This window comes from Choristoneura fumiferana, chromosome Z (genome assembly GCF_025370935.1).
Source record: "Choristoneura fumiferana chromosome Z, NRCan_CFum_1, whole genome shotgun sequence".
NCBI lineage: Eukaryota > Metazoa > Arthropoda > Insecta > Lepidoptera > Tortricidae > Choristoneura > Choristoneura fumiferana.
In genome coordinates this window covers 28,053,618-28,078,431 of record NC_133472.1, presented here as the reverse complement: position 1 = coordinate 28,078,431, position 24,814 = coordinate 28,053,618, and the positions used below count along the sequence as shown (strand labels likewise).

Sequence of the window (24,814 nt, the reverse complement as noted above, 5' to 3'; positions counted from 1 at the left end):
TTTTGGCATTTTTAACATCAAGTCAAGTATTTACATTCAGAATGTATCATTTGGTGAACTGGACCCTGATAAAGAAGACCGTAGGTACCGGTACTCTGCTATAAAATGATATAACTATGCTGTGTTTGAGCAATGGAATCGTTGTGAGATGCACTTTGGCTACAAATCACTAAAAACTATATATATATAGTTTTTAGTGATTTGTAGCCAAAGTGCATCTCACAACGATTCCATTGCTCAAATATATATATATATACTTGGTATGTTCCATAAACCCGAGTTTATCATAATATGTTCATTCATACCTACTTCCCATCATGTAATAATATGTTAATAAATAAATAAACTCCAGTATTTTGTTATATTCTTTAATTTTCAAACAGGAATGTACTTAACTATAAAATTGAAGGTGTTAATGGTCATGGTCATTGATGGACTAAAAATGTAGATACATGGACTTATTTAGTGATAAAACACAGCACAGCCACTACCTACTGCTACCTGCAATTTTAATAACTCAAAGCCATGCATGCAATATGCTGGGGTTAGTATCAGATGGTCCTAAACGCAGCTGGTCTACAGCATTAACTCGTAAGTAAAATACCACAAACGGGACTTATCACGCTAAACACACGAGTAATATATACCTCAACGTTTCGACCACATTACAGTGGCCGTGGTCACGAGTAGGTAGACTGAAGTGTGGGGTGTGGGTAAAGCATAGCATCAACTCGTCCTAAAATCATTTGTACGAAATTGCAACTTGGCTAAGAGTTATCGTCTATGAAGCAACTCGTCAGAAAATTATTTTATCTACTGTCCGCCCGTGAAGCAACTCGCGTGTACGAATCGGGTAACATTCAGCCTATTTCAATCTTACCTGAACATTAAGATTAAGCGGTATTGTAAATGAGTAAAAATTGGACAACCTGAGACAAACAGACATAATTTTATTCAGACTTGTTCGGTGAAGTTTGGATTGAGAAGGAGAGTAATTATAAATAGTATGTTTACCTATATATAATAAATATGAGTATTAAATTTTAGATTTTAGATCCCATCCACGTATGTTGAACTCGTTAGATCAATCTATCACAACAGTTCAGCCAACATTAAACTGCAGACTGTACGTCCCACATTTAAAATAGAAAAAGGTGTCAAACAGGGCGACCCGCTGTCTCCCAAGTTGTTAACCAGTTGTCTCCAGGAGATCTTTCAAAAATTAGCCGCCTCATGGGAGAACAGGGGCGTTGAAAACACAGCATTGTAACTTGAACAAATGCTTCAAGACCTCAGCAGTGCGAGCCTTGAGGTTGGACTCATCATGAACCGAGCTAAGACTAAGGTCATGAACTCATGACTAATAGTGTTAAACGTAAAACCGTAGTGGATGTACAGGACATACATTACGTCGACGAGTATATTTACTTAGGCCAGATATCATCCTTCGGAAACAGGCCAGATAAAGAAATCGATAGACGTATCGAAAACGCCTGGAAGAGCTTCTGGTATATGAAATCGTTAATGAAAGGGAACTTTCCAATATCGCTAAAGCGTAAACTCGTCGACATGTGTGTCCTGGCCATCCTAACCTACGGCGCGCAAACGTGGTCACTTACAGAAGAACGGACCGGATTAAAAACACTAAGCTGCGCTCAAAGACTCGAATTGCTGACGTGGGCGTAAAGACGGCCAAGTTGAAGTGGGACTGGGCTGGACATGTCTGTCGAATGAACCCAGAACGTTGGGCCAAAAATGTTACGGAATGGGTCCCTAGTGACGGATACCGTAATAGAGGCAGACCGAAGAGGAGATGGAGAGACGACTTAGATGCCTATAATGTGGGATGGCGGGAGCTCGCCTTTCATAGGCAGGAGTGGAGCAAGAGAGGAGAGGCCTTTGCCCAGCAGTGGGACACAAAAATAGGCTAATAATAAAAAAAAAAATATGTTTTTGATGGAATATAAGTCTAAGACTGTGAGAATAACTCGTTATGTTTATATTTGTACAGATGATATTTTCAACAAACTATTATTTCTGAAGAGTTCATTTTTAGATCAGTTACTTTTTAACCGAATAGCGAATTTGCCCGGATAATTTTAAGACGATTATCTATAGAGGCCAGTTACTTTTTGGGCAACTGACGAGTTGCTTCTAAGACGGGTTACTTTTTAGCCTAGTTGCGATTTCGTCCAGATGATTTTAGGACCAGTTGATGCTGTAGACCATCTGATACCTACTAACCCTTCAATAATACCAACGACTACTTATTGCTATGGTAGGTATTGCACGCAGGGTATTTGAGAGCCCAATTACTGTCGCATTTTCACATCATAGTAGGTATTAATCTGTTAAGTCGCGCATACACCAGATATGTGCGAGGAACATTCCACCAATAGGATTACTTGATTTTCCTGCCTTACTCAACGGTACTTTCATTCTTATTCGCACACTTGATGCGGGTGTCAGCCTTAAAATGCGACCAATTAGGTAATCTAGGTGACTCGTGGGATTGATGTATTATCCATTTTATTGCAGATATATCTATCACATATTAATATAGTAAAGAATTAAAAATTTCAAAGTTACCTACACCTAGAAAACATCGTCTTTATTTTTCACGCGCTCTACGCTAGAATTTTCATTTGATTCTTAATTATGATTCAAGTGCTACAATGGTAAAACACATTTACAAACTTATCAGTTACAGCACCAAATTTCAATAACAACAGTAAAATTAATATTATGTAATTTTTATCAATACATATTATCGTTTTGATACAATAACATAACAATATCCTACATATAATTAGCCTATCTCGGACTTGCGACAGTAGGCTTAAATGGAATCATCTTTAATAATACGCGTATCTTATCATACATTGTACTTATAATTGATAGATAACCTGGTTAATAAAAATTCGACTTCTGATCAATGTAGCATTTGTTTCATAATTTTACAAAGAATTACATAATGACGGCAGACTATATTAATGATTATGTATTTATATTTATTGATCACATTTGGAACATCATAATAGCTTAAAAACATTCTAGATACCTACGTACGTAGATTTATTGCTTATGATTTAAAACTTCACAACTGAGGAGATAGGTTCCAGTTCTACGAGATAGCTTAATCGCTTTCTACCTACCTAATTCTAGCTTTGTGGTCAGTTGGTCTCTTGCCTTTAATCAAAGCATTACAGCAGCTTTGTTGTGTGACATGCAAGGTGGAAAGAAAGACAAACAATATATTTACAAGTTAATATGTCGAAAGGTACCTACTTGTATATAATAACAATATGATAAAAATCTTCTTTATTTTCATTATAATAATAAAAAATAAATAAATATTGCAATAATGTAAAAACTGAAATACATGAAAATCACATTAAATTATTTATTGCTTACTTGAACACTATCTTCTTGATAACTTGGCGAAACCTCTGAGTACAAAATACATAGTAATACATGTACCTTCTTACCCTGAGTTATCCTCTATTACAAAAGGTAAATGTATGAATAAGGAATTAACAATTCAGATCTGGCGGTAGTGTACCGTCAGCATCAAAAGTAGCTTGTTACTTTTTACTCTGTCACATTAACACATTTGTCAATCTTGTATAGAGCTAAGTACGTAGCTGTGAAACGACAAAGTACAAAAGTAACCAGCTACTTTTGATGCTGACTGTACAACTGTGCCTTCAGTGGAGCCGCGTACAGTCAATAGCAACCACCTTGACGTATTCCCGTGACGATAACCTAAATATCTACAGTCAAAGGCTAAAATCATTCTGGCTTTATTTACCACAAAAAACTTAAACATAAAACATCTTATATGGCTAAAATGACAGTTTAAGTTGTTATAGAAGATTGTAGGTAACACGGTTAGTCTTACAACAACAAAAACTTAAACCTGACTTAGACAAACCTACAGTTTTCTATAAGCAGACATGTGCTGAACACGTGTTCAAGGATTATTATCTATTGTTTTATTAGTATGCCTTCTGACGTTCGTGCCGTCGCGGCATTAGTCTTTTAAGTTTAGTAGTAAATTAAAGGGTCATGCTGGAAACCAGCGCTGCGGCTTGCCGTGGCAACACGCTGAGTATGGCCCTTTTTGCTTCCTTCGGCACAATGTCTTTTTCTTTTTCTATGTAAGAGTATGTTATAAGGTTGTGTTACTTTTAATTGTATTTTTTTTTCTTTTTGCTGTGCCGAAATTTGGCAAATAAGTAAATTTATTCTTTCTTTTTTTCTAGTATGCGGTGGGTGACACTCTTTCTCGGCCCAGATAATACCGACATGGAAATACCGTGCCTGTTTTTCATGTAAACGCCCATAGAAGCTCATGTCAGTTTCTATGGGCGTGTGTACGCGAAAAACAGGATCGGTATTATCCGGGACGGGAAAGAGTGTCACCCGCTAAAGCCTCAGTTTGTAACCACGTCATATCCTCTAAAAGAGTCGTGCGGTTTTTTTTTTTTTTTTACTTAACCCCTCGGACTCGTGTGTTTAGGCGCTGATCAGTGCCAAATTTAAGGCTATCTTTTTGTATTTTTTTAATCAGCAGAATTTCTGCTTATTAAAACAGATGAGACTAGAATTCAGTATTTTGTATTTGTCCAATATTTGTGAACAGGTTGGATCCATTATGAAAAAGAGATTCTTCTTTATATTTAATAAAAATAAACAAATTAAATTTTATATTTAGTAAAGCTCGGCGATAGTCAAACATCCTCTACTATGAGTTGTTTATTTAACTCCCACACCCGGGCTTGAGCGCCGACGCGCACCGCGCGGCCGGTCGGAGGTAGCTTGCATGTCGCCGTGCTCATTCTACCTACTTAAATCTATATATATCTATATATCTGTTGTTGTTTTGTGTGTTTGTGGAGTCGCTTGTATGTACCTAATGTATTTGTTAAAGTTAAAGTTAGTGGACAGGTGGTGAAACAGGCCCTTACTTTACTTTTTTTAGTTCCCGCATACGAGGGGTTAAGTGGTAGCGTATTTTGTCCACGCACTATGCCTTATACCTACCGACGTGTTGGTACAACATCATATTTTTTGGTATACAAACAAATAACAATTTCCGGTAATATCAGGTAGGTAACTCATGAATGAAAAAATAATCTATTATTTTGGGCAAAAGTCCAATAGCAAAATAAAGCTATTTGTCAATTTTATCATTACCAATTAAAAAAACTGAGGATATAATACTACGTAGATATAATACTCGTACTTTGGGGCATTTCGACGTGTAGGTACTGCCAGAAGCGCAAACTACCTGATACGCGGATGATGGATCATACTTATGCTTTACTCGTGAAGTACTAGAGTCTGGCTAATAAAAGATGAACTTGCAAAAACGCGGCAAATTCAAAAAAATTGCAGACCGGTATCACCGCAGAATCAGTAATATTACAAGTACAGAAACATCACTGCCGTACAGAAGTGACGCCACAGAATATATAATAGTACTAACGTACAGAATGGCCACGCTCCGCCCCGCACCGGTTCGAGTTACCCCACCCCTCAAGCGCAGATTGCAGGAAAACCGCATCAAAGCAGTCGGGTGCGCAACGCGATGTATGTCGGCCGCACGACACTAATTATTTTGCGAAATGGTAACGGTACCCTACCTACTTCCTTTTTCTAAATAAATAATGATTTCTGAAATTATCGCGCGCGATTAATACATGAAATAACTATCTACCGAATAATTCGTTTAAGTTTGTAGTCGTATATCTATTGTAATGGAAAATAATAATGCTTAATTACACAGACAGACACATTTTAAGTAGGTTTAAATAAATAGGTAAGATTAAAGATTACATTTATTTGCACTATCTAAGCCATACCTACAAAACTGGAGGTTGAACGCCGAACGAAGAAGTTTGACCTTTATTACTTATTTATATATTCCATCTCTTTCTTTCACATTTCACGAATGACTTCCATCTCTTTCTTAAGCTAACTAAAGAAAGAGATGGAATATGTTCGTGACGTAATAAAGATAAAATTTCTTGTTTCAAACTGATGTTCGGCGTTCAACCCCCAGTGTTGTATATAAGCTCCTTGGTCACGACTTGCATCCAGATGGCCATGCCAAAACGTGAAAAAAAAGTGTCATTGACGTAACTCAGTTATCTTCGACTCCGTGGCTAATTGAAAAAAAAAATACTTTCCACCCTAGAGATGAAAACGCAATTTTCCACCCGGCTATCTACCCATGATAATTAAACTTTCCGAACAGGAGAGATGAAAAAGTTTTTTCTGGCAGAGGAATTACTGTTGGGGTCCACTACCTTTATTACCTACACTATTATTAATTTGTAATGTAATGTAACTAGTTATGTTTATGTTTGTTCGGGTGGAATTAATATTTCACCTTAAATTTGAAGTGGATATCTTCAACCGATTGAGCTGAAATTTTGCATGCATGTATAAATTCGATGACAATGCAATATTATTATGACGTAGAGCTGATCTGATGATGAAGTTAGATGTTGGCCATAGGAACTCTGTAATAAAACGACACGACCGCATCGATTTTGGTCTCATTTGATTCATCTTGACGGCTACGACGGTGACGCTCGCACTCGCACTTGACCGATTTTTACTACTGACATAAGACTATCTTTTTCTAGGGGAGAGTCAGTAGTCGCTGTCTTTTTGGTTCTGGAGGCTGCTAACGACAACGCCCAGCTTCCTATTCTCAGGTAAAAATTCCGCAAGCTGAGAATTCCGGAGTGGTTGGCCAATCTCGTAGGAAACCTTCTTTCAGTACGAAATATAACTTTTCGCGGAAGAGACCCGCAGATTAATACCTCGCATTTTGTCTGGCGCGGAATACCGCAAGGATCTGTCCTTAGCCCGCTATTATACAATTTACATACACACGACATGGGGAATCTGCTGCAGGTTGCCATTTTTTACACTCTTTGACTTACTAATTTACTCTTCTAACAGCGATATTGAACCTGCCAGTGAATCAATTTTCACATCCCTTCAGTCAGTAAACTCGTGGCTGATAAGCAACGGTTTGTCTCTTTCACCGACTAAAAGTACAGTCTTGTTCACCCGAAAACGTGTAATCTCTTTCGTAAATATTTAATTCCACGGCGTGGAAATTCCTTTGAGTTTCCTTCATCATAAATTTCTTTGAGTGGTCTTGGACTGCAAACTGACTGGTGCCTTGCATTTTGAACACATAGCCAAGAAATGTGAACGAGGTCTTAATACACTTACGAGTAGATGATGCCTCTCCTGTTTTGTGTCTCTGGCGTCTGGTGGGAGGCCCATTCAACGTCCCTTAGGCTGTTATACAATGCAACTGGCCGAAGTACATTAGACTATGGGTTTTTCGGTTAGTACCAGGTAACAAGGCAGGGTTTATAAGACTCGATCTCATACAGTCAAGTCCTATAAACGCGTTGCAGGTGGAATGCACTTATTCCCCTCCTAAACTTACGTACACAATTTTTGGCTGACAGCTATTTGTTTCGTGCCCCTCAGTTCTCTCACCACCCAAACTCAAACCCTTTTAGTGTCAAGTTTCATAACTCAATTCACATGCAAATTACGGGGATATGATGATGGATATGATGTATGGGTCCCGGGTCACTCGGGAGTCACTGGCAACGAAAAAGCCGAGCAATTAGCCAAGAAAGCAGTAGTGGATAGATGGCGACAAGGTCCCTTTCAAGAATTATTGTCATGACGTACTACAGTGCTTTCATTCTACCATGGTGTGGGTGACACTTGATGCACGTTTCGTTTTACTCAAAAAAAAAAAGTTGCTGCGGTCTAAATATATGGAAGGATATTTCAGTTGAAGTCTGAATATGACTGGCGTAAAATAGTTGAACATAAAGAACTATGCTATGTTATACCTGTGGTTATACGAAACAAATTTAAGCTATCAGATTTTTATAATCAATTAATTAAATTCAAAGCACAATTAAGTGAAGAAACGTAATATGCATGTAACGTAACACCAGAGATTCGTTTAGTTATGGGACCTAATGGATCTTGAGTTATATATATCGGTTCATATTAATTAGCAAGTAACGAATATTCTTGCAAACTCCGTTTAGCCTTACTTAAGTGGCAAATAATTTTCGACACTTTGACTTGCTAGTTTTGTGATATGTGACAGCTGTCACCCGCACCATGCTACAATGAAAGTACTGTAGCATTATCGTCCGAATCACTAACGCACGCATGGTCTTCCTATTGGAAAATATCTAGCAAAAATAAGGGTAGGCTATTTTCTCTAGTCCAACAGCGGTCTCAAGAAAGCCCTGATTCGCTAAATCAGTTATCCCCAAAAAATATTGCTCAACCATCGTTCGAATGCGTCTGGGACATTGTTGCATTGCCACGCACTTGGCGAAAATTCACATTAGGGACTCCTCCCTCTCCAAGTGTGGAATGGATGAGGGTTCTCTTCACCATAATTTTCTTTGCTTGTGACAAATATGACAATACTACCTTCTATGGTTTATGCCTATCCAATTTATTAAGTAAAAACAAACCGATTTCATCACAATTCTTGTATAAACACCCACTGGATCAAATCAATAACACATCTATATATATAAAAGAAGAAACTGACTGACTTATAGATCAACGCACAGCCCAAACCGCTGGGGCTAGAAACTTGAAATTTGAAATATATATTCCTTAATAGATGTAGACGCGCACTAAGAAAGGATTTTTCGAAATTCCCACGGGATAGGGAAATATCTAAAAATTTTTCGCTTCTTTGTTTGTAGTCGAATCTCCGAAACTATTGAGCCGATTTTAAACATTCTTTCACCTTTAGTAAGCTACACTATCCTTGATTGACATAAGTTACTTTTTATCCGGGATAATGCAAAATTCCCGCGGGATAGAAATAAATTAATTCAATTTCGGAGCTAATTTAAAAAAATCTTACATATTATGTGATATGACTATCTCCAAATAACAAAGGCTACTTTTTCTTCGGGAAATTACCAAAATTCCCATGGGATAGAAAAAACTGAATGCAACTTCGGGGATGATTTTAAAAATTCTTTCACCAATAGAAAGCTACACTATTTCTCATTAGTATAGACTACTTTTCTTCGGGAAAATGCAAAATTCCCGCGGGATAGAAATAAGTAAATTCAACCTTGGCTTTTAAAATTTCTTTCATATGATATAATTGACTATCCTCGATTGACATAGGCCACTTTTTTTTCGGAAAATCCAAAATTCCGATGGGATAGAAAAAACTGAATTCAACTTCAGAGCTGATTTTAAAAATTCTTCCACTCATATAAAGCTGCACTATTGCTGATTGGTATACTCTTCTTTGGGAAAATGCAAAATTCCCGCAGGATAGGTAGAAGTAAGTAAGACAATCCAAATTCGGAGCTGATTTTAAAAATTCTTTCACTAATAGTAATCTGCAGTATCTCTGATTGACATAGGCTGCTTTTCTACAGAAGAATGCAAAATTCCCGCAGGATCGAAATAAGTAAATTCATCATTGGGGTTGATTTAAAAAGATATTTTACCAATTGAGAGCTACATTATCCCTGATTGGCATACGCTACTTTTCTCCGGGAAAACGTAAAATTCCCGCGGGATAGCAAAAAGTGAATTTAACTTCAGGGTTGATTTATTTATAATTCTATACCTAACTCCACCTGAACAGTACCATGACTGGCTGACTGACAGACAACGCATAGCCAAAACTACTGGTGCTAGAGACTTGAAATTGGCATAGATGGACCTAAAGTAATACAGAGGTGCACTAGGGAAAGACTAACACTTAGAAAAAAATCCATGGAATAGGAAAATATCTCAACTTTGTTTGTTTCTTTGTTTGTTGGGGGTAATCTCTATTAACAATAGAAAGCTACAATATTCCTGATGGACAGACTTCTTTTTTTAAAATGCAAAATTTCCGCAGAATAACAACAAGTGTTTTCAATTTCGGGGCAGATTTTCAAAATTCTTTCTATAATAAAAAACTACAATATGTCTGTCATCGACAATTAAGAATATTAAAATAGATCATAACAGTAATTCATGTCCCGCGGGGACTTTACAATTTCTCGAGATACAATCCTATATCGTGTAGGAAGTCGCCGGCAAAAGAAACGCGTAGTACTTTAACGTCTTTAACGTTTCAGCGAAACAGGGTTTCAGAGTTGGTACGAATTATGAATGATTAATTACGTATGTAGGTTGATTTTTAAATTCCAAAATGTGCACCATCTGTCTAAAACAACGTCTTACTGTAGTTATATTTCCATGTACCTAATCCTCCGAAAAAACAATCAAAAAACGAAAAAAAAAGGATCGCAGAAAGTAAATGTATGTTAATTGTTACCCCAAATTTAACGCGAGCGAAGCCGCGGGCAAAAGCTAGTTTACCTATAATTCGTGTCATTTAACTAGATTTCTTATCACTTTTTTCACCAATATTCACTTGATTTCAATATTTATTTTTCATTTGAAAAACATGACGTTATTTCTTGATTGAAACATGTGTATAATCTGTAGTAGCATAGACTAGCGTAGAGATGGTGAAAAATTTGACATTTTAAAAATCGTTTAATGCGCGGATGTATAAGCGATTTTTATTTACTTTCCTTAAAATTAAAAATAGTTACTGCTTTTATAATTGAATAAACAGTCTTTGGAATGATATCAACTATTGTAAATAATAAAATAGGCAAAAATACTTTGATCTATTCAATTAATAAATTAATCGATTTACTTAACAGATTAATTATTTTGCAATAGGTTCTGGGTGTTCAAATCATTGAATGTCTGTGGTCGGATAAATGGCGTCTTTGTTTACACTTTTCATAAATTGGATCGAAATACAATATATAACGAGGTGATTAGATTGAAGGTTCCGTTTCCTAGTCATATTTTAGAGCTTCTGCAATTTAAGCAAAAACAAAAAGAAATATTTGTTGTACTTGCACAATTCTGTCATATTCTCTATTATATATTCTGTTATTTTCTATGATATTGTTCTGTCTGTATTGTGATCTGTGTGTGTGTGTGTGTGTGTGTGTGTGTGTGTGTGTGTGTGTGTGTGTGATGTGTGATGTGAATTATAGATTGAGATCGTTTTGCTGACAGAACTGTGCATATATATTTATATATATATAAATCGTAGTGGTTAGGTACCTACTAAAACGCTCCCTGGGTATTAATTATCATTAAAGTAATGAACATACACTATCTAAATATAAATAATTATTAACGGTAGTGGCTTTTTTGGTTTACTTTGGGTTTGTGATTACCTCTTTTCAGGAATAGCAAATGACTCTTCACCTACGAATTTGTTTATAAGAGAAATCGACATGACGCTGGCTCAATCGAAAGGCACAGCCAAAAACAAAAAATGAAAGTTTGATCGAACATAACGCGCGCGGGGTGGCCGATAAAGCCGATCAGATTTAAAAAAATCTATTGATGGGAGAAGGCCAATGCCCAAGAACGGATCTTACAAATTCAAATGTCCGGTTGTTTGCGAAATGGAATCCTGGTCTTTTTCGCAGCTTGTAAAATGCGTATACAAACTTGGTCATCTGAGTATCGGATAGTTTACGTTTTGGGCAGTAGATAAGCGTCAAAATAAATTAGGTCCTGTTTTTATGACGGATATCCGTCACATATAATACGGTATTTGACTATTTGGTATATGTTTTATAAATTAAAACTACACAATGCCTGTTATCGAATAGAAAAACAATTTTTAGCTACCTTTACAAATAACAAAGTTATAAAGGTTTGAAATTCAAGATTAGACAGAGAAAGACATACTGGCATGTGACGTCACACGCCAGTACCGCCATACTTGCTGCATAGAGAAAAGCGTTTGAGAACAAGACAGGTATATAGATTTTTCAAAAAATCACCATAAATCCAATTTCCAACCGATTTAAATTTTCTCTTCGCTAAACACTATATGTATATCTATATTTTCATAATAATTTTAAGATATGGCAAAATCAGGAGTTGTCAAATACCGTATTTATCAATGAGTAGTGAAATCGGCCCTTAATTTCTTACTTACACCACTTATTTCTGACCTACAACAAACAATTAAGTAACAGAATGGGATTTTATCTTAGTGCAACATGCCTAGGTACTGCAATATAAACATAATGTATAGGGACTAATCACGTAGGTACTTACGAATTTTCGTATTTGAAAAAATTATAATATTTTTGAGCATTGTTTATGTTTCCATTTATTCATGTTACATCTAGATTGTCCAAACAAGTTTAGTTATGTTAATTGTAGTAATTAAAAGTTGCAGCAGATTATTTAGCCTAACTAACAAATACCTACGTTTAAAAATCACCCGGTGCTACTAGGTTAACATAGATACTTACCTATTAATTGAGTATTGCAAAATTTGGACTTTAACATTACTATCACTAGCGATCTTATTCGAATCTTTCACAACTACCTTTTTATCACTAACGATTAAATTAAAAAAAAAAACGTTTTTTACGAGCACCTGAAATATATTCAAATTATGGAGAAAATATAACATAATATAAATATGAGAAATTATTCGCTCATATTATTTATGAATACGAGAGTGAGAGGGAGGCACGATACGAACGTCGATTTTCGAATTTCGTAGTAACCCCCCTGTCTAGGACTTCCCCTGCGAAGAATTCGTTTCTAGACATCCCGCGGAAGCTTTGCAATATTCCCTGATACAAAAATATCCTTCTCGTCAATTCAGGTTACGAACTACCTATGTGCCAGACTATCAGAATCCGTCCCGTCCTCTCAGCGTGAAAGAGTGACAAACATATAGACAAATCAAAAACACTCAAAAGCTTTCGCGCAATAAAATATAATAATAGTATAGTAACTAACTACTGAAAGATATTAATACGTATAATATAATTTTCATCACACTTGCTCGTAAACAGTGTCGTAACATGCAGGCTACCTTGGTTGCAACCCCCCAAATAAAACCCTCGACCTTAATGTGCTTGTCATGAAACCCGTGGTCGGTAAATGAGTCATTGCCCGTACTAATTTTCTCGTCATGAAGCCCAAGGTCGGTAATTGAGTCATCGCCCGTACTGATGGTGCTGCGGCACAAGCCGCGGGAGGGGGAGGGGGAGGGCGGCGCTACCAAGAGCGCAGCCTAAGGTATCGCCAATATTTGGAACAATTATATTTTTTCTTTTAGAAATATAAAATTTTACTCGCTAATGTGATGAAAAACATTGTATGTCGCACGGGCGGTACTAGAATTACGAACATCGACTCATTAAAGCCCTCAGTCTTCGACTTCGGGCTTTTAATAGACTCTCGTTCGTAATTCCTTATTTACCGCCCTTAAGTCACAATGTACTATTATATACCTAACACATTTCAAGAAAACTCCGCACGTTTGTTTCTGTTGTTCCATTCAATTGTAGTACAGAAAAATTTAGACTAAATACGACAGTTTGGCGGCAAAATATGTACATCATTGAAACTTTGTTTATAACTTTATCATGACACTAGAAATGAGGATCTGCCGAGTCCTACCAAAATTTAGGCGTCCTACCTCCTCCCAGGGGGTATAAGCAGGAGGCAGCGTTTACAAAATGCAAATTTTACAAACTAGGCGAGTGAGGTGCCATTTTCTATGTATTTTTTTGTGCTACTTATAGGATCAATATTTTGCGAGATATGAGGGTATTTGTTGAAAAATAGAAAACAAAATAATTTTCTTTTACCTCGACCAATTTTGGGTTTAAAGGGCAACACACTGAGAGCGGGCGCGGGTCGTGCGCGGGCCCGCGACGGGCGTATTTGCATGGCGGTATATGGACGCCTTCACACAGAACGCGGGCGTGGGTCGAGCGCGGGACGGGTCGTGCGCGGGCCCGCGCCCGTCGCCCGTCGTCACAAACAGCGCGGGCCGAGCGCAGAGTTCATCATCCCAGCCTATATACGTCCCACTGCTGGGCACAGGCCTCCTCTCAGAACAAGAGGGCTTGGGTCATAGTTCCCACGCGGGCCCAGTGCGGATTGGGAACTACACACGCACCATTGAAGTGCTTCGCAGGTTTGTGCAGGTTTCCTCACGATGTTTTCCTTCACCGCAAAGCGCGTGGTAAATTTCAAATGTAATTCCGCACATGAATTTCGAAAAACTCAGAGGTGCGGGTTTGAACCCAGGACCCTCTGCTTGAGAGGCGATATGTCACTAGGCCACCACGGCTTCTCCATATCTTGCAAAATACTGATCCTATGAGAATGGGTCTGGTCTTCGATCCAGTTTAAAAAAGTATATATATAGAAAATAACACCTCACTTACTTGCCTAGTTTGTAAAATTTGCATTTTTTTTAGCGTTTCCCACTACACCCTGGGAGGGGGTAGGGCGCCTAAATTTTGGTAGGACTCGGTAGATCCTCAATTGGGATGCACCAAAAAAATAACCTGTAGTTTTCATTTTATTTTTGGAAAGAATAGGATATTTTAAGATACCTTTTTCATTGATTTTAAATTTGGATGAGTATTTAATTTTTTATAATATTTTTACGAAATACGCTGGATGACGTCACAGTGGGACAGCCACGTTCCATTGCCTAGAAAAATTCAGGTCGTACATACCAACCAATCTGTGGCATTACAATGTGACAATAATAAAAGCACGGTTTAGGGTCCTAAATGAACCAAAACAAATAGTTTTATTTATCTCTCTTCTTTTAGCTTCGATTATTCCTGTTTATTTAATGGTGTGATAGTAAATAGATATTTTTTTAATAAAATCTGATATTTAAATTCTTTTGTATTTACTTGTAACGTAGTAATTAAATAATTAAATTTGTAAAAATACATTGGAAATACTCGTATACATTTCGGACTTTACGATAAATGACAACTGTTTAAGGCCGGGTGCGCATCATGTGATTTAAGTTCTATCTTTGTCACTCTTTGCTAATAAGCAGGGCAGCAACATTTCAAACTGGCAATTTGCTGTAGAGTGTAGACCTGCTTTATAACTGCCTTTGTGACGGGACACTGCAGGGGTCAAATGAAGGTAATTACTTTAATTTTGTTTATTTAATTCAGTTTGTCATATTTTTGGAATCTGATTTCTGAAAACGCTTCACAAAGCCTATTGCTCCAAATGGTTTTTGATTTATTATACGTTGTCAAAAATTGGGACATCCCAATTCTAGACTTGGTTTGGATAGATATTTAACTAAATTTAAAGAAACTTCAACTGACAAATTTGGTACATTCAAGGATTTTAAACATTTTACATATCTATCATTGTAATTCAAACTAGACTAAGTACTAGTTTATTTCAATACAGAAATGTAATTGTTTAGATAGTTTATTGGGGGAATTTCAATATTTAAGACACCAATTGACGTTGTTTTGCTTACATTTAGTTAAATACCTATCAAAACCAACTATAGTGCCAAGATAAAGTTATAAAAAAGTTACATCGGTGTCATCGATTTAAAATACCCCATCGGTGTACATATTTTGCCGCCAAAATATGCCATTTTTCCTGTACTATTGTTTGGATTTGAATTTCTCTTTAATTTTGATGTCAACATGCTGTTCATTGCATTTTGTGGTTTACTTAGTAATTCCGGCGGCGTCTCTACTTTACTTGAACTCTGCATTAATAAAGTAAGAAGTGATCACAAAAAGTATACGTAATTCCCGCGGGAACAATTGAGGCCATTGTCCTTTAATATACAGGCATGGAATAACATCATTGACGAGCAAGTGTGATGAAAAATGTTTTGTCTGCAAAGGTATGATAACGAAATGACGAAGTGGAAATGTATGTAAAGACTTATAAATACTTTATAATGGTTTATAAAAAATACATCGATTATTATTATCTCTTTGGTGTTGACAAGCTTTTATTAAGTATCACCTGTCTTGTTGTCTGTATGTCTGTAATCAAATCTTGCAAGTTAAATTCGGCCAATTTCCAGTGGTTGGATTTACTAACTTGAAATTTGGTATACTTATGTAAATTGCGTGACGATAGAATAATCTGGTACATCTTGGTAGTCCGGCCAGGATCGTCTCCACGGGAGGGAACTCTTCAACGGTTAATGGCATCAACTTAAAATTTGGTACGCAAATGTAGTTTGGGTGACAATACAAGTACAGTCAATAAAAAGTAAAGTCAGCAAAAAAACCTTGTATTAAAAAATATTTTTTTACCAAAAACTTATTAGGTACTGATTTAACGGACTGATTTGTGGACGTAGGTACCCGTATTTCTTTCTGGGCAATCCCCCAATGGTTTTAAAAGACCTAACCTACAATACCCCACATAGGGTTAGTCGAGAAAAAAAATCACCTCCACTTTACCACTATGTCGGCGTGACTGATATGTATATTCATGCCAAATTACAGCTTTCTAGTACTAACGGTACGACAGTAACGGACGGACATACAGACAGACGGACAGATATGATGAAACTACAAGGGTTCCTAGTTAACTACGGAACCCTAAAAAGTGACAATCTGTATTGGCTGGTAGCCATTACTGTATTCAGTTGTTTTCTTAGTCTCTTTCTTTTGCCGACTTGTGAAGTGTTTAGACACAAAATAATTTTATTTTTTGCTTTTTTTCCTTGTAATGTGATGAAAATCATTGTATGTATCACGGGCAGTAAGGGGATTACAAACTTGCTCGAGTCATTAAAAGCCCTTCGCCTATGGGCTTACAATAGACTCCGTCATAGTAAAATAATATAACTGATAAGTGATAACATTTTTCTTATGTAAAAAAACTAGGTACTTATCTAATGACTAGCAAGAACACAGCAGAAACTAAAACCAACCAGTGCCAATGGAAAAAATACGCGGCCGGTACGAGGAGCAAAGGTGTAATGTGTAAAGTAGGTACACATAACGTCATTATCCTATTATTTATTCTGGCCTTCCAATATACAGGTATGCAAAATTTAATTTCAAGTATCGGTTTAGTAGTTAAAACGTAAAAACGGAACAAACACACTTTCGCATTTTTAATATAGGTAAAGATGACATTATAACCATTGAATTGGATGGGGATTTCGAAGTTAAGACCAGGTCATTCGGACGGAAATATTCAAAGGGTATCCGTTCCCTCGAAGACTAACAATAAAAAATAATATCTTTTGAATTAATAATTTCCAATAAATTTTAGCGAGAGTGGGTTTGATATATTTGGAAACTTCAATAATAATATTAATAATCCATGATTTTCCTGTTCTGTTTTTTATTTGTTCGAGTGAAGTAGTTAAGCAAAGTCGTTAAATAATTCAGATGTATATATGTATATACTTAGTTGAATCAAAAATTGGTTGGTATCAGAAAGCCCGGGTTTAAATAAATGTTTTTAATATTGTTCAGTAGAATTTACGTGTTATACGTGAGGGCGTAGTCGCGGATAAAAGCTTTGCTTATACAGTAGGTAGGTATTCAGGGCTTTTATCGGATGAACGCACTTGTCCAGAGCAGTCAAAACACGGCAGCTTTATTAAATGTTGACACTTATCTCGACATGCGTTTCTAATTAAATAAATGGAACTTTGCTTATTTTTCTGGCAATCTTTTTGGACTCCTAGTTGCGCTATTTTTTTTTTTTATTTCGTACGTAGGTAGTTTAGTACCTACTCAATAATAAATCAGATCAATTAAATTAGCATTTTATACCTACGCCGAATTGTATTTCCAAATGTGCAATCAACTTAATTAAGTTAAGAATTGTTAAAAGCAAATCATATGCATCGCTAAAAACTGCAATATTCTTGTCACATGCCTTAACGGCCCGGGCCCGGCCAATACAATGAGCGAGAGCGACGGATGGCACGGCGAGCGGTTTCGGAAGCTGACTACAGATTGGTTAGCTGGCAGCAAAGGAATACTCACCGCGCCGCCGGTCGCGCCTTTTTGACTGGACCGTCACGTATAGAAAGGTTAGTTTATACCTAGTGTACTCGTATGATCTCTCGGATTAGTTCCCGATTTCTTTCATGTAGGTACCTACTTGTTTCTTATTGAACAGGCGATATAACGCCACGTTTCATAAATATAAATATATACATATAAGAGGCATCCTTATTTGTTATTCACGTTCCTATCTACAGCAATAACGCTTACAGCATTCATTTTATGAATGTTTGCTCAAAGGTAACATAATTAGAGGTTAATCAAGGCCATGCAGTGTCTCGTAAGTTCTGCGGTTACGTATTATAAACGTTTTTGTCCCATTCTTTGGATCGAGTACGGCCATTCCCAGCCTAGAAATTTCTCTGAGCAAGTTAACAAAGTGTTGATACTTTGGCAAGTTATCAAGCTTATCAATATTTATCTTTAGTGTAGGTTTCTTAAACTTCTCTGTTCTTGTGTGCCAAACTAGCACTTTGGAGCAATTCTCAGCTAATGGTTCTATATCCTCTAATTTTACACCTAAACTAACCAAAAACTTGTCTTCTTCGTGTCCAGCGATGAAGGGCATGGTTGCTGATGGGTTAAGGATTTCAATGTTAACTGCAAACCCCGCCATGTCGACCGGGAATGTTCGTGAGGCTGGCCAAGAGTCGAAAAAACCAACTATCTGAAAACGGATGGAAGAGAAGTTTGATCATAATTTTATTAAGCTTCATTGATTCCAGCAATATAATCATGCATACAGCAATATAATTCATTGTTTTGGCAGGTAATCTTGACTATTCCAGATAGTTTACCTTATATTTAAAATAAATTTTCAGATTATCTAGAAGTTTTTCAAAAATATTATTATTTAAAACGATATAAATTAACCTAATCAATGGTATACTAGAAAAAAAAACCGCCTAAGACGAATGTGAACCACACTCGAACAGTCGCACAATCTTACGAGTCAACAGTAAGTATACCTACCCTTATCATGTCGATTTAATTACCTACTTGGAAATCAAAACTTAATACAGTATGACAAACATGTTAATGAACGTGGGTGACGTGGGTGACGTTTGCACAAGGGAGCTAGGGGAGCTAGAGCTAAAGGGAGTAGCCGCGTATACTCAGCGTGTGTGCCGCGTATACGCGGCAGCGAATGTGTTAATTGTGAACACAACGCACGAGCCGAGCGAGCGTTCGCGACAGCGGCCGGCGAAGTGCCAGAACCGATATGGCGGCGTTTCATGATATGCGTAGGAATTTCATGACCTGCCTAAACTGGCCATATCATGAAATGGCGGCGTTTCATGGTATGCCTAGGAATTTCATGATTTGCCTATACGTCACTAGGCAAATCGTCAACGTTGAGTTTTTCACGATATGGCGGATGTCCCTTAGCCAATTCATGAAATGGCGCCATTTCACGATATGCCCGGGAATTACGTGATTTGGCGGATTTTACGATCGGCCGCCGACATATACATAATACTAGTTTTTGCCCGCGGCTTCGCTCGCGTGGAATTCGGTTATCGCGCCGCTGTTCCCTCGGGAACTGCATTTTCCGGGATAAAAAGTAGCCTATGTCAATCACTGGCCCATAAATTACGTGTCGATTTTTCGCTCCATTTCGACGTGAAAGACGGGCAAACAAACAAACACATAAACATACAAACACACACACTTTCACATTTATAATATTCACACCAAGTTTCCACTTGAATGCAGTAAAGACTTGTCCCATTTGTTGTTGGAATGTGTTCAGAACTAAGACTTGAGATGAAGAGTTCTTGGGGGTTTGGGTCCCACACACAATAGCCAGATCAATTGTTGGCTCTCAGAGCCAACATCTGACAAAGCCATTTGCATATACCACTTCTTTTATATGTCCCTTGTGTAAGGAAATGAGCGAGCACCCATGAGGCTGACATGATCACCTGGAGTGTTCAAAGCCTCAACGAAATAAGAAAAAAAAACTGCAACTCTACATAACATAAAAATTAAAGTTAAGTATAAAAATAATCTGCTTTGGTTTAGATTAGAGAAAAAAATACCTTTCCATTTTTGACAATTGGTGAAGACACACCATAGCCTCCAATTAAACCCACGGGGAACATGGACACTCTCTTAGTGTGTCGTATCTCTTCAAAGAGCTGAAGGTCCACTGTATTGTCATCATCACCAAAATAAAGAACACCCTCGCTGACATTATCTAGAAGCCAGTTTAAGGCTGCTCGACGATTCGCTACTCCCCGTGGAAAGTTGGCATATTTGTAAATATACGGCTTCGGGCTAGATATGTGTGTGTAAGGAAGGCCGGACCTCCTAAAATGGACAAAATGAGATTGTCAAGTCAAGTCCAATTGATACCTAACATTTATATAATACATTTGTTTTTTGATGCCTTACTTGAGAATTGTTGACACTTGATCAGAACATGTTGGCTGATCATCAGCTACAATCCAATGTATTCGAGGCACATGCATTAGAGTATGAGCAAGCCTTGTTAATTCAGGTACTTGTTGCGGCCTTGGATATGTAGGTGTTACAAAATATATTGTCTTCATGTCAGATTTGTTGCTAAAATGACTTCTTTCATCTTCAAAACTCACATGGCATAATTTATTCTTTACAGTTATTGGTATGCTATTAGGAGAAATGTTTTCAAGGCTGGAAAATATAAATATGTCCTTATTAACTACCACCAAGAGCTAAAAGTATATTTAAAAGCATATAGTGATGTCCGAGTGAGGTATTGTTGCTATATATGGGCTATATTATTTAGTACAAGCTAGAAAAATATTTTAATCATTATTATAGTACTTAATGGTTTATACTTTTACTTTATTACATGGATGCACAGAAAAACCAGAAAAAGAGACCAGTGCTGGGAATCGACCCCAGGTCCTCAGCAATCCATGCTGCGTGCTATAACCCCTACACCACCGCCGAATTTTTCCCTATGCATACATATCTCAGGTTGCTTTTTATCTACTATGCTACTTAAGCAGCAGCACTAGCGACATGTATGTTCCGCTTTCATCGAGAGACATCACATTCTTTCGGAACTAACCGCTCACCCAGACAAGAGATGTCGCTACTAAGCAATCAGATTATGATTGGCTTTTTGGAGTCTTTTTTCGATTTGGTCTCACAGGACACCCGTAAAAGTAACAAACTTGGAGTTGAAATAAAAAATACAAAAAAGACTCCAAGGAGCCAATTATACTTTTAAGGTTCTGTATCCTTAGTAAGGAACACTTAACATGCCCTTCTGTTGGTCCGTCCATCTGTTTATCTGTCCACAGCTAAGTTTAGAGTAGTTTAGACTAGCTATTGCTAGACAGCTGTAATATTGCATGGATAAAATGGTAAAAAATATTATATTCTCATCTTTTGACCCATTCTAAGCACAAATCTATTGGTTTGATTTGGTAGAATTCAGTCATCGGATTTTGCACACTAGCCTTGCTCATGTTTTTTGTCTCAGAGTACTGTATTTTTACAACCTTTTATTTAACTTGCAATGTATGTATGTATGTGGCGGTCAAATCTTGCAAGTTAAATTTAACCCACTTCCAGTGGTTGGATTGAATTGAAATTTAGCATACTTTTGTAAATCTGGTGTCAGTAAAATCTGGCAGTGACATCTTGGTGGTTCAGCCAGGTTGGTCTCCGCAGGAGGGAATTGAAAGTTTGGAATTCTTAAATCTTGAAATTTGATACAGAAATATAGTTATAGTCGTTCCAATAGTTTATTTAACTTTTGACAGATCACGCACGTGAAGTTTTACAATAATTTTCGGTACAATGTACTACAGAAAATACCGTACTTCATGGACGGGTTCCGCCCACTTAGTGATGTGCCATTCGTAATGAATGGCCATAGACTACAAAAACCGCTTTCAAAAAAAAAAACGATTTTATAAATAAAACATACATTTAAAATTATTGTGATTATATTTTATATCAAAATCATTTAAAAATAATAAATAAATTAATATGCCTTTAGGGATTAAAAGTTAAAACCACTAAAATAGGCACTGTAATACAATTTTTTTATTATACCTACCACGGGCGTCTTGTTGTGAGTGACAACAAACTGGCGTCGCTGCCGCGTCCAGTTTTGCCGCTTCATAATTGTCAAAATTACTAAATTAGGTACCGTCAGAAGTGATAAACATATAAACTTAACATAAATGGTTTATTTTAATATGTAAGATAAAGTAACTTAAACACCTGTGAATGTTTATAAAACAATGCAAAATGTTGAGCAAAAATAAAATATGAATGTGTTAAATCAATTAAAACTTCTTCATGAATAAAATCGATTGTTAAAAGAAATCAAATCAGTAACGCATCAGGGCATCACTATTTTAATTAGTACTCGAGCTGTCAAAAGTTAAATAAACGATTGGAACAATATGGTATTTGACTATTTTGTATATGTTTTATAAATTAAAACTACACAATGCTTGTTATCGAATAGAGAAACAATTTTTAAGCTACCTTTACAAATAACAAAATTATGACGGTTTGAAGTTCAAGATTAGACAGAGAAAGACATACTGGCATCTGACGTCACACACCAGTACCGCCATACTTGCTGCATAGAGAAAAGCGTTTGAGAAAGAGACAGGTATATAGATTTTTCAAAAATTCACTATAAATCCAATTTTCAACCGATTTAAGTTTTCTCTTCGCTTAACACTGTCTGTATATCTATATTTTCATAATAATATTATGATAAGGCAAATTCAGGAGTTGTCAAATACCGTATTATAAGATGACAATGCAGGTACCAACAGTTAACAAAAAGTACAGTCAGCAAGAAAATCTTGTATTAAAATATCATTTTTAACAAAACTTATTTGTATTTGTGTCAGGACATAAGTTAATCGAAATCAGCCCCTATTCCACTCTTATGTTAATTTCTAGCATAATAATAAAACAATAGCATTCATAATTTGAGTTCAATCTTGCAATATGAAGATCAGTCTGAGCACATTGGTAGAATAATAGTTTTCATAATTTGTTTTCAGTCTTGTAAAAGACTGACTCATTAGGAATATATTTTGTAGAATGACCTCACTAACTAATAAAATTGGGTTGATAATTCAATGTATGTAGTTCTAAACTTTTCCTGTAAATACTTAGTTGATGAGTAAGAGAACAGTAGAAGCAATAGAATTAGCTACAAATAGGTGTTGAATGGAAAAAGATGGAGGAGGCTTTTACTCTTGCGGACCACTAATGTGGATAAAAAAATTATAATTCATTAATAATAATAAATAGGTGTTGCATACCAATAATGTGAACTATTGCAGTAACATGGACAAAGTAAAGTAATAGCCAGGAATCGTAATATACTAATGATACGAGCAAAATCTAGTTGTGTAATTTATGTGCAATTAATAAAGTTATGACAGGAAATCCACAAAGTAAAATAATATGTTATGATATGTGTAACTTATTTAAATGTTGCTTATGATCTTCTTAAAAGACAATCACCACAATGAACTTTTAAAAAGACGACTACTTATAAGTAATTTTATTAATGAATATTTAACTTTAACCTAATTTGCTTTTTTTAATTTAATTTAAATGCTTTTTTTTTACCTTTGAATCCCAACACTGCTTTTGAAGAAAAATATAAGAACAGCACTCAAAAATAAAGCCATAATAAATATTCTTTTGCGTATAAAAACAGAATTCATTATATACAATTTGCAGCACTCAGATCATAAATTAAGAAAAACCTATTCCAGATCCAGAGGCACATTAAAACTATCGTATTCATCACAAGTGCATGCACTACAGCTACATTTATGTGCACATCCTGTGCCTCGCACCGCACTGGATCATTAAATTGTCGTGTCGTATATATTATTATAATTATCACAATGGACACAAAAGTTTATTATTATTATTATTACTCTTACTCAACTCAACAAAATATAGTCTAGTGTCTAGTCTACCTACTGTCATGCATGGCATGATGAGCCATGATGACAAAATGTCAAAATTAACAAAATTGACAAATGATAGTGTTGCCAGATGCTGAAATGCAAAAAGCTTTCAAAACGTGGATTTTTCATGAAAATGCAGATTTGCGTAATACGTTTTTAGGTTTTTTTGGCACGTTAAAAAGCCGAAGAAAAATGATAATATTTTTTCTTCAAATATATTTTCACTATTCAATTATTATTATTATTATTATTATTATTATTATTATTATTATTTTAAAAAAGCGGATCCGCGATAGCTTCACGCGGATAGCGGGGCCAGTAGCCAAAATGCGGGGTAAAAAGCAGAAAAGTGGGGTGTCTGGCAACACTGCAAATGATGATTTGATCAGAGGAAGGAGAGACAAAATTATAATATATATTTTTTTCTGCTTTGATTCATTCCTGATAGACAAAGAGTACATTATCCATACAGCTAAGAGGATGCGAGTGACGCTTTAATTATAATAGCACAAACTACTAAAATACCACTCCGTTCTGGCTATTCTCAAAATCGTTACGGTAAGCGCAAAAAGCTTACATAGATACTGGAGATAATAAGCTGAAAAAAAATTTTTGTGGCCAGAAAATTACCATGAATTATGTCACGTATGTCTTGCATTTCTTTCGTCCATCATGATCATTTCGGCCCTACCAATGACTTATCCTTCCTATGTTCCTATTTCCTATCGTCTAATCGGCAGCGTCAAGCCGATTGGACGATGTGAAGGATGGTGTATAGCCAGCATACTACAGAGGGAAGACAAAATTTTAGCTGAGATTTTTAGCCAGATTCTACCGAAAAACATTAAATTTTGTCAAATATATATTTTCTATAGATTATATTTTCTAAGCATTTCTACGATTTGAGCGAAAGTT

The 24,814-nt window shown here is 36.3% G+C and overlaps 1 protein-coding gene across 1 annotated transcript; it reads right to left on the bottom strand.

Annotated features, from left to right (window-relative positions):
• Positions 1–9,398: 9,398 nt before the first annotated feature.
• LOC141433219 (galactosylgalactosylxylosylprotein 3-beta-glucuronosyltransferase S-like) lies at positions 9,399–23,902 on the bottom strand. The gene is made up of 4 exons (XM_074095157.1): positions 23,550–23,902; positions 20,340–20,600; positions 19,985–20,255; positions 9,399–18,609 (listed from the first exon to the last, which is right to left on the bottom strand). The coding sequence occupies exons 1-4, from the start codon at positions 23,645–23,647 to the stop codon at positions 18,199–18,201; spliced, it is 1,041 nt and encodes a 346-aa protein (XP_073951258.1). The 5' UTR covers positions 23,648–23,902; the 3' UTR covers positions 9,399–18,198.
• Between the last annotated feature and the right edge of the window lie 912 nt (positions 23,903–24,814).

Excerpts from the sequence above, each read along its gene's own strand:
- LOC141433219 (XM_074095157.1), bottom strand. The coding sequence starts at position 23,647 with ATGAATTCTGTTTTTATACGCAAAAGAATATTTATTATGGCTTTATTT. Across the intron at positions 20,256-20,339 it reads CAAGTGTCAACAATTCTCAA|GAGGTCCGGCCTTCCTTACA; the intron begins GTAAGGCATCAA and ends TGTCCATTTTAG. Across the intron at positions 18,610-19,984 it reads CAATTGTCAAAAATGGAAAG|ATAGTTGGTTTTTTCGACTC; the intron begins GTATTTTTTTCT and ends ATCCGTTTTCAG.